This window comes from Scomber scombrus, chromosome 20 (genome assembly GCF_963691925.1).
Source record: "Scomber scombrus chromosome 20, fScoSco1.1, whole genome shotgun sequence".
NCBI lineage: Eukaryota > Metazoa > Chordata > Actinopteri > Scombriformes > Scombridae > Scomber > Scomber scombrus.
The window spans coordinates 14,044,256-14,055,885 of record NC_084989.1 but is presented as its reverse complement, the minus strand read 5'-3'; the positions used below and the strand labels follow the sequence as shown (position 1 = coordinate 14,055,885).

Genomic DNA, 11,630 nt, shown 5'->3' with positions numbered 1-11,630 from the left:
TATGATACTTATACATTTTCAGCTTTTGTTGACATTGTCAAGAAGGTGTTAATTCTACTTTATGTTTATCATTGAAGTCATAGTGGTTGATGGTGGCGTATTAGGGTGCATTATATTGAATGGTGTTCCTAATATTTTGTCCACACCATTAACATACATGAGGGGTACAAAATATTAGGATAACCAGTCAATATAAAGCACCCCAGTACGCCACCGCCACTTAGTACGACCTCAGTAATAAATATGAAGTAAAATTATCACCTGTTTTGACCACGTTAACAAAAACAGAAAAGGTATAAACTTGGAAAAAAAAGGTAGAATTTCTGTTGCATTGGATTGAATTAAATTGCACAGAGTATTATACACACTCCATGGTCTGATCCGTGTGTCTGAGCCTCTTTCTCTGCTGCAGGGCTGCCTTCTCCTGCTTCACGACGTTTTACGACAGTGCCGTGCTTGGATACGCCGTCGTTACCGAAGTGAAGTGCGTCTCTTTGGAGCAGCAGATACCGGCTGAGAGAGAAACGCAGCAACAAGAGAAAGGAACATATTTCGAGCTCGTTTTTCCTACCTGGACTCTCACCGAGCACCACACACCCCCCCTCCGGCGCGTTAAATTTGAGCCGAAAACTCGATGTGGACGCTGGGCTGAAGGAAGAAAGGGCCACGCTTGGGGGGGAAAGCAACTAGCTGAATTACCAAACCGAGAGCTCGTTGGTATCGCTTTTATAGTTGCCTCCCAAGCGACGCTTCAGAAAATAAAGAGAAAAAAAAGGAAAGGAGCGGATACATTCAGCCTGAACACTGGTGAAAAAATGGACTATGATTTTAAAGTAAAGCTGACCGGCGAAAGAGAGCGAGTCGAGGACCTGTTTGAGTACGAAGGATGCAAAGTGGGAAGAGGCACCTACGGTCATGTATACAAGGCGAAGAGAAAAGATGGGTGAGTTGACGACCAGCAAGGCCTCTAGCTAACCCTCTCCTCTCCCAAATACGTTAAAATTACTTATTACATGTAGCTTTCTGTCTCCTTTTAAGGCTACAATCGTGTGCTTCTGGTAGAGGAGGCATGCTGCGAGAGGTTTAATGCAAAGGACATTGTAAAGGCAGTGTGTTGACATTCAGGGTTTTTTTTGTCAATCAACAGGCTGCTCAGTATGTCATGTATACAAGCACTGACATTTGGTTTACTGTTGGGATTGTGACTTGCCTTTCTTGTAGATGTTGTAAAAAATCAGTTTTATCTAGTAAAATTAATGGTAATGGGGGGAATTTAGGCTGAAGCAGGCACTTGTTTAGAAGTACTTGTTGATGTTGAGGGTCTCAAAGTGGCAAAGAGCTCCATACCAGCTTTTATCAAGGTCACTTTTAGTGTCTCCCCTGGGAGAAGGCTTTCTTGAACAAAAGGCAGTGCTGTAACAGTATCACAATAAGAGCACATTTAAAAACAAAACAAACAAAAAACACAATGATTAACAACACACTCAGACACTGACGTACAGTAAACAAATAAAAATAAGAAGTAAATTATAAAAAAAACGAGACTAAGGCAAAAACTACTCAAGCATATGCACTTGAGTAAATCAATTATCAGACACATCTTACTTTACATTATTATGAACATGCTTTTATCACTTTGTTACACCTTTGATGAATTATGATGAATGTAGTATGTAACAGAATCTATCATATGAGAGCAGAGTTTTATTTTTGATGTTGGGGACACAAAGCATGACTTTGTTTTTCTCCTAAAATAGCATTTAGCTGTGTATAAATTGTAAAAATGTTACTTGCACGCTGTAATTCAATGTGTGATCATGTTGCTTTCATGCTCTATTTTCCCCCTCCTCTTCTCCTTTTAACTACAGCCCACCTTGAAGTATTTTTTCTAGAGTCAGAGCTTGACAGTGGAGAGATACATTTTGAGAGAGACAGATGGGGGTAATGACATCCAGCCAGCCTTGAACCAGGGACGCTGCGACCTTAAGATCTCAAGGCCACCTGAGCGTCATCAACCTTAATTTCTAAACATTTTAATTCCCTTTTTTTCCACTATATAACAATTCCTTTTAAGGGTCTTTAAATGAGCCTGGACCAAAGCTAGGAAGATCTGATGACTTATTGAACTACCAGGCCCATACCAGGCGCATTATCACAGCCTGGACATGCTGGCAGCCTGAACCACACAAAAAGAGCCTTAAAGTGTTTAAAGATGTTTGTGTTCACTTTAGGAGGCTGCTGTTTATGAGACTCTGCAAGCTAATTTGTGCTGCAGCAGTTGGATGAGGCCTGAGGAGGCACAAAGCATGGGTTTATGAGATGATTTAGGCCAGGGGGAGGGAGGGGTTGCAACCGATTCATTCAAGTGAGAGCCAGTCCCAGTGCTCTGTTTGTCCCTCGCCAGCTGCCAGACAGGGCCTGTTTCCTCTCCCCTTCTATTGTTTTGAGCCTCAGAGGTGAGCTTGATTACACAAATCTGGAGGTAATGCAACTCGGCCTCTTCTCAGAGTCCCTGTGCCAGCTGCCAAGTAACCCCCTTTATGTTTGTCTGCAGACAGCTCTCAGGGGGCTGGCAGTCTGGTCTGGTGTTGATATCGCTCTGCCTCTCTCTGTGTTTGTAGGAAGGATGATAAGGACTACGCCCTCAAGCAGATTGAAGGCACTGGCATCTCCATGTCAGCCTGCAGAGAGATTGCAGTAAGGACTGCTTAGATTTCTGTGTCTGTTCGTTTGGTCTTTGTTGAACACCTTCGTGCCATTCCTAGGTGGTTTATGTAACATCCGAATCACGGTCTTTTACAAAGAAGCTCTTGATAAGTAAGCAGCAGACTTAAAGCACAAAGAAGCTCGAAAGAGTCACAAAAGAAGAAAAAGTAGGTTGTGGTTTTGAGAACAGACATGAATACAGAAGTTAACAAAATATCATAAACATAATCAACACCAAACTTACAGGACCGCAACCAAATCAAACAAACTTCTTTGAAGAATAAGTAGTTTCAGTATTCTATTCGATTGCATCAGATTGCACATTTGCTTGTGATATTCTTTACACCAGTAGTTCTCAAACTTTTTCATGTCAATGACTGCTAAACTGACACAAATTAGACCACAGACCCATATTTGACTAGATTTTGTCCCAGAGTCCCCCGTCTGATCAGATTTTCGCTGTTAGATTTTTATTACAGAAAGTTTATGAAGCCCATGACCAGTATAGTCATACATTTTGTCATTGTGTTACTTATGGATGCACTTATAGTGAAAATAAAAGATTAACCTTTATCATTAGCAACCCCCTGGGACCTCCACAAGGACTCCTGGGGGCCCCACTTTAAGAACCACTTCTTTACATACCCTGTATGTTTTATTTATTGGTATCCAGCACATTAATTTATTACATTTCACAGTTAAATTTTTCATTCATGATTTCTGCTGTTTGAGTGTATGGCCAGTCCTCTGAATGCATTTATATATTGCAGCTGCTGCGGGAGCTGAAGCACCCCAATGTCATCTCACTGCAGAAGGTTTTCCTATCACATGCAGACCGTAAAGTATGGCTGCTCTTTGACTACGCCGAACATGATCTTTGGGTAAAATGCACACACACACACACACACACACACACACACACACACACACACACACACACACACACACACACACTCACACACTGGAGCTGCATGACATGACTTATTAAACATATTCTAATCTAATGTACTGAACATGCAAATATGAGTGGGAATGCATGTGGATACATATCTGTGTAATTAGTTTTTGTTCAAGGTTTATAGTTTTTTACTGCACATTCCCACTCATATACAGTATGCGAGCACATAGGCGTACTTGTAAACACAACTCTTAGTTTACAAGTAGGTTACATATTTTTATGCCATCTGCTCTCATTTGCACATATGTGAATATTTCCTTCTGTTTTTTTTAAACAAGGGACAATTCACAAATGCACAATTACTCATGGCACTGATGCATATACACTCAGTCACCATCAGCCTGTTGTAAGGGAGGAGAAAATGGTGCTAATTATGCACTACTAAGTCTCATTTAAAGAGACACATACACCAGTATTCAGCATTTGTTAGTGAAACCTCTGCTGCTTTACAGTTGGCAGTTTCAACTGGCAGGATATCAGAACTGAGTTAAAATGCCATTTTCCGCCACAGAGCTGCAATAGTCACATTCCCCTCCCGAAGAAGTGGAAACACATGCCACAAACATCAGCGTTACTCATCTTGCCTGTAGCGTAACATTTGTGACCAACCAAATGTAGCAAAGGATATAAATGCATTTTAGTCAACATGTACTGTGCGTGCACGCCACCCTGACTATTATCTTGTCTCCCTGTAGCACATTATTAAGTTCCACAGAGCGTCCAAGGCCAACAAGAAGCCACTTCAGCTTCCTAGAGGAATGGTCAAGTCTCTGCTCTACCAGATCCTGGATGGCATCCATTACCTCCATGCCAACTGGGTCCTCCACAGAGACCTTGTAAGAGGATTGGGAAGGGCAGGGGAGGGGAGTAGAGAGAGAGAGAAAATATTTAGGTAGATGGGAAAACAGGGCAACAGTTGATGAAAGATTGGAAAATTGTTTTTGGGCAAAGAATTGGTGAAAGGCGTGTGAAGCTGTGTCAGTCTGCATGTGTTCAGTCATGGCTTGTGACCATCTGTTTTGGTTTGTTTTAAATGTTTTTGTGCATAGACGTACTGTGATTTGTAAACATGTTTGAGTTAATCAATATGAATAACAATTTGTTGATCATTGACACTTTTTTCCATATTACGTTGCAGTTGTTTGGTGCCAGGTTATTATAAAATATGTAGATATATTTTACATATAATTATAGTTATTTAACTATAAGGGGAACTTTACATGATTTGTTTGTTTTGCAGTATGTTCTGTGGGATGATAATTTGAAAATAGAAAGTAGTCTAATGTGTTTACAGATTGTACTGATAAGGCTGGGATGCCAAATTCTCTCCCATTCACATCCACTGACTGACAAAGTGAAATGGTAGACTTTCTCTCTTGTGGGATGCAGTGGGTGTATAATGTCCACTAGGGGGCAGCAGTATAGAGTTTTGTTTGAACACCATATACAGGACTTTAGCTCAACACCTGGACCAAACTGATCTGAAATATCTTAGTATATTAATGGATTTTTTCTGTTTAGTTTTTTTTTTTTTAAATATGTGGATTGTGAGAGCAATTTATAGTTGTGTGTATGTCTCGTTTTCCCCTCAGAAACCAGCTAACATTTTAGTGATGGGGGAAGGGCCAGAAAGGGGTAGAGTAAAGATTGGTATGTATGTCTCCTCTTAAAATATAATATCATTTTTAGTCTAAGGTTGTTATTGCTTTACTGAGCAACATATCTACTCTGCAGCGGACATGGGGTTTGCTCGTCTCTTCAATTCACCACTGAAGCCTTTAGCCGATCTCGACCCTGTGGTGGTCACCTTCTGGTACAGAGCACCTGAACTACTGCTTGGGGCTCGGCACTACACCAAAGCCATCGGTGAGAATAGCGCAACACCATCTGTCAACACAACGTGCCATTTGTTATCATGTGCTGCTGGTTTAGTGACAGCTTTGGCCTGTGCTCTGTCCTTTCAGACATCTGGGCGATTGGCTGCATCTTTGCAGAGCTGCTGACATCTGAGCCCATATTCCACTGTCGCCAGGAGGACATCAAGACCAGTAACCCATACCACCACGACCAACTGGACCGCATCTTTAACGTCATGGGCTTCCCTGCTGGTGAGACCCCACTGCTGCCAGACTTTGGGAGAACATTTTCAGGAACAATTAGTTTTAATCCTTTCAGTTAAAATTATTACATGCAAATGTAAAAAAAAACATTTACCTGAATAGCTTCAAAAGGGGATGTGCCGCTTGTGACGTAAGGGAAATAGATATTTCTGATATTCCAAACAATTTATGTTAATGCTGTTCAGTTGCTATTATACCAAAGTGTTACTGTTACTGTGTTGATTTTTCAGTGGAAAATGCTGTGGAAGGATAAGCATTTTCCTTTCCTAGAAGAGGCAGATTATTTCCCTGCTCCTTTTCTTAAGGCGGTAATGTGGTCTGTTGGCTCAGAGCATCAATCCACTGACACTATAGATGAAGCCAAGTCACAAACATAGAAACTTTTTACTTGCAGGGCTTACATTTGGGCCTATATTTTCCAGTTCACTTAAACCACTTCTGTTCTTTCCTCTCTTCCATCTCTGCTGCTTTTGTTGTATAACTCACCAGTTTGTTTGATGGATTTTGTTTTACCTCTGTAGGAGATCAAGGCTTGCAGATTTTACACCAGAGCTAATTCAAAAATCCCCTTGCAATTGTCTCAGTTAAAGTTGTGGTGCTTAATTAAAGCTGGTAGATAATTGGTGTGAATGTTTAAAAACTTAATTCACATGTGTGCAAATGCAAATGCAAAAAATCCCCCACATTTTAACGTCTAAACCAAAGCACAATGCAGTTGCTTTAACTGTAACAACGGGATGTTTGTACTTAAAAGACTGTAATCCAGACCGTACAACCTAAATAATCTGGTCTTGAAGGGAGGGAGGGTGTGACATGCTGTAATCCTGTTTTTCCCTCATTTGACAGATAAAGACTGGGAGGACATCAAAAAGATGCCAGAACACTCCACGCTGATGAAAGACTTTAGAAGGAACACGTGAGTCTGCAGAGCACCACTGTCCCAGTTTTCTTAAAAAGATCTGAAACAAACTCTGAGTGAGCAAAGCCTAAGTGTTGTGTCTGCTGGCAAAAAAAGACATGTTAATTGTTCACACAATTTTTATTATTACTATGAAATACCTCTGCATGTTTTTATAATGGTGTAATTGCACTGAAGTCAATACAATATGCTTCTCCTCCATCGCAGATACACAAACTGCAGCCTTATAAAGTACATGGAAAAACACAAAGTCAAACCAGACAGCAAAGCATTCCACTTGGTGAGTTGAAATGCATCAGTAATTGAGAAATGACATGACTTAACATAACTTCAGTCTATTATGATGGCAAATCCATCACAGCAGTGTAGCTATAGTTTTGTTCTCAGTGGCACATGACGCACGCATTGTCCTCACACCACTCCTTTTCATGTTTGACGCTAACATTGTGCACACTTTATTAAAGCTGCAGAAACTGTTGACCATGGACCCCATCCGTAGAATCACATCCGAGCAGGCCATGCAGGACCCCTACTTTTTGGAGGAGCCGCTGCCCACCTCTGAGTGAGTCACTGCTCCTTAGCTCGGATCACATGCCCCAGGGACGTCTCAACACGTCAAATGGGTCCCTTAGCTAATTAACCCCAAGTCATTGGAAAAAATGTTTGAAGTTGACAAGCCTCTTTGTCTTTTTCTCCAGTGTGTTTGCAGGCTGCCAGATTCCCTATCCCAAGAGGGAGTTTCTGACAGAGGAGGAGCCAGAGGACAAGGCAGACAAAGTAAGAAAGGAATGTGACATTTACTGTCTATATACAGTTGTTCAAGGTGCTTACTTCTACTTAAATACAGAAGGAGGTGAAGGGGAACATCATAATGAGGTAGTAAATACACAATGCAGTTGAACAGCGTGTTGGTTCAGCATTAACAATGTACATGTTTTTTGGGGGGGTTTTAGAAGAACCAGCAGCAGCAACAGGGAAACAACCACACAAATGGGGCGGGGCACACTGGCAACCAGGACAACAGCCACGTCCAGGGCCCGCCTCTAAAGAAAGTGCGAGTTGTCCCTCCCACCACTACCTCAGGTGGCCTCATAATGACCTCAGACTACCAGGTAGGTCTCTCTCACACACAAACACACACACACACACACATACTCACAAAGTAGAGCACTTATCAAACTGGATGGAAATGTTAAAATGCAATAAAACCTCTTAAATTTTTATACTACTTTTATATTCACTCGCAGTGGGTTTTGCTTATGTCGATAAATCATTTATGCAGTATTAAGGGTCATGGAAATGGGTTTTTCAAATGTTGTCATGAATAAAAAGTCTGCTTGGATGACTGATGAGTTGTTTCAGCAGTTTTATTCTCATGTTACTGTCTCGAGACAACATGCAAAACTTCCATCTCTACACAAAGCAAACCATCTCTGTCTGTATGTTTGTCCTTCGTGTGTCTCTTGAACTGTTCATCGATTTGAGTGCACACTTGGTTAGTGCATTCCTGGGGGAAAAGGGGAGTGTCGTTTAAAATTCGGAGCAATTTGAACACGAGATATGTGTAAAATTATTAAAGTCTGAATACACCAGCGATCACTGAGCCTCTCTGCCCAGAGCAGGTGCAGGGTGGAGCTTCAGGGCTCCGCTGACTGACTCCTGCATGTCAGGGAGAGACCAGAGACAAGGCGTGACACAAATTAGAAAGAAATGCTCAAAAGAGAGAAAAGTATACGCAATGACTGTAGTTAACCACATAAAATAGAGCAGATCAAAACCAGTTTGTCACAAATTTCACAGTTTGCACAAATCTTTGGAGCAAACTTGTGCACTCAAATCCAAACTGAAGGCACAGAAAAAGGAACGATTGACAGGCCCACTATGATTGATCCGCTCTATTTTAGCATGCACATTATTTAATTTTATTTTACTTGAAATGAGAAAAAGAATATGTGTTTAATATTAAGGCACTTATCCAATTTTTTATATCAATTGTGTACACAAAATGTTAGTTTCTATCATGTTGTTGGTGTTTATACTCATTCACACCTCATATCAACAGTATTCATTTTCCTATGCATTGCGTTAACATCACAACCTCTAAAACGAGGTCACGATCAGAAGTGAGGCAAAGTTTTGAAGCAGTACCAAATAGTATAGTAAATTCTCATCAAACCCCTCCAGGAAAAATGAATAAGATTAAATGGATTTATTGAATTTCTTCTCTGCCCTCCCTGCAGCGCTCCAATCCACACGCTGCCTACCAGAACCCTGGACCAAGCACATCACTGCCCCAAAACAGCATGGGATATTCCTCTACCTCCCAACAGCCACCCCAGTACTCCCACCAGACCCACCGCTACTGAGACCCTCCTCACACACACACACACACACACACACACACACACACACACACACACACACACAATCACACACACAATCACACACACAAACACATGCATACACAGCTCTCATCACGCCCACCTGAAAGAATGTACTGAGGGATGTGGGGATGTCCATTGCAACAAACCCCCCCACCCCACAGAGGGCACCGTCTCCACAGCAGTCTATGAGACCAGAATGACAACAACCTGCACTTCTTCAGGATAACACAACATTACCCCAGTATTAGAAACATAGCTATAGAGCAAAACCTGAGGGGTGGAACACGATGCGGGAGGATGAGAAGAATGGATATCATGGTCCAATACAATCTGTTTCATTTACTCAGACGTAATCAAGCCAGCCAAGAGAAGATGGCTCTGTTTGAGGGGGGACACATGTTAATCTCTTGTGTCGTCCCCTCCCCTCTTCTTCTCCACCCGTCTACACCTATGCCCTTCCCCAGCCAGTTACCCTCTTCCTGTCTAAGCTTGGATGAGACTGAAAGCTGCTATGTGACTGCCGGCGTTGACAGATTCCCTGTCCGTCTGTCCTCCTGTCTGTTTGTCTGTCTGTCTGTCTGTCTGTCTGTCTGTCTGTCTGTCTGTCTGTCTGTCTGTCTGTCTGTCTGTCTGTCCGTTTTCGTGTGTGTGTGTGTGTGTGGCCCTGTGAGGGCCTCAGCTGAGGACTGAACTGAGCTGCTGTGAAGCATGCTGGGAGGATGTGGAGCCCCCACATCTGTGGTGTTGAGGGTTTTTGGACAAAAAAAAGACGACAAAAAAAAAAGATTTTAGTAGTTTATAATTTAATCTGTTTTCATGGGTTTTGTTTTCATGGCAAGTGTTGCGAAGCAGCTTGCACTGGCTGAGCGCTCAGCTGCTGAATGCTGTGGCAAGCCGTACAACATGACAAAACCAACCAATCGCATGGAGGATGGCAGATGGAACATGCATTGTACTGTATTGTATTGAAATATTTTACATGAAGCAAGTATCCTGACAATAAAAGTGGAAACATTCATATTGTTGGTATTTTGGGTGTGTGTATGTGCAAGCTGTTGATGATTGATGCAACTGTTTTTGCTTCCTGTGACTGGTTCATTAAGCTATTTATTTCTCAAGAATTCACACAAATCACATTAGCTGGCAGGAAATATGTTTGAAATTGCTGGAAAAATCTGTTTAACAGGAACATTATGTGCATCCAATTTTGTGCATGTGCTTAAAAACAATATCTAATGTCACAGAAAGCTTGCGACAAAGACTAGTCTAGTTTTTAATAAGTGACACCTTATTCTCCTTAATTGAATCACCTATATATGACCCTTTCATAGACTAAGCTAAAAAGGTTACTTCAAGTCTTTAGGATAATGTGCTTTCAGCTTTCATACAATGTTTGACAAAAGAAAGCTGCAATTAACAGTTATTTTCATTATCGATTAATCTGCTGATTATGTTGTTCAGAACTAATCTACAGTCTTTTTCTGAATAAGCACATGATCTCAAAATAGGAACAAGTTATACGTTTATTAAAAATTAAAGTCCAAGTGTGCCAGCATACTCTCTACACTTAACTGCCCCACTTAATAAAATAGTCACCATCTTACATGTGTGCTTTGATATTCATGGCTAAATCAATTATAAATGTTCAACTGACAACTGTACAGCAAAGGCAGGCTGTAGCTTTCCCCCTTGTCCACGAATAGAACTGAATTTTCAATAATGAACCTCCCTTTCCCTTTCTAATGGAATAAATCCTGACTATGGTCCAGAGACGATTCTCCGCTCTCTTTCCACGCTTTGATGACAGTCATCTCCCCCAGGCAGACTGTTTCTGTCTTCAAACACACCTGGGAGAGTAAAGCACAAATCTAAGTATAGCAAGTCCTCTCACTCAGCCTCTTCCTGCAGGATGCTGGCCCAGCTATTTCAGTCTGTTATACAATACTACCTCAGCTTATTCTCAGCATCGGTGCTTGCAGAATGTTATTTAAACCCCTAAAACTCTCTCCAGCGCAGTTTTCTGCCATTGCTTGTCATTGAAATAGGTCTTTGTGTCGACAAAATCCCCACAGGCCCCAAAATGTCTGTAAAGCCCTTTTTTCTCTCAACTTTATTGGACAAAACTTAAAATAAACAAACAACAAAAAAAATCACACAAAACAAACAGTCAAACAAATCCACAAAGGACATACAATATAAAAAGCAGGGGGAATAAAATTATATATATATATATATATATATATATATATATATGTATGTATATATATATATATGTATATATATATATATGTATATATGTATATATATATATATGTATATATATATGTATATATGTATATATATGTATATATATATATATATATGTATATAAACAATAAACACACAACAACAAAAAATCCCTACGAGAAATAAGAGAACTGAAGGCAATAAATAAGTAAATGAATGAATAAATAAAAATGTAATGTTTACATGAGTAAGTTGTGAATGTGGAGACAGTAGTAAGGCTTTTTTGTAGTTCTTCACATGGCTTAAGGGCTGCAGAT

At 40.8% G+C, this 11,630-nt stretch overlaps 1 protein-coding gene across 1 annotated transcript; it reads left to right on the top strand.

Annotated features, from left to right (window-relative positions):
• Window positions 1-508: 508 nt before the first annotated feature.
• Window positions 509-10,071, top strand: cdk8 (cyclin dependent kinase 8). Its single transcript, XM_062441216.1, has 13 exons — window positions 509-943; window positions 2,622-2,697; window positions 3,477-3,587; window positions 4,360-4,500; window positions 5,257-5,314; window positions 5,399-5,530; window positions 5,629-5,772; window positions 6,631-6,700; window positions 6,911-6,983; window positions 7,168-7,265; window positions 7,402-7,480; window positions 7,657-7,815; window positions 8,944-10,071. The coding sequence occupies exons 1-13, from the start codon at window positions 816-818 to the stop codon at window positions 9,067-9,069; spliced, it is 1,395 nt and encodes a 464-aa protein (XP_062297200.1). The 5' UTR covers window positions 509-815; the 3' UTR covers window positions 9,070-10,071.
• The last annotated feature ends 1,559 nt before the right edge of the window (window positions 10,072-11,630 follow it).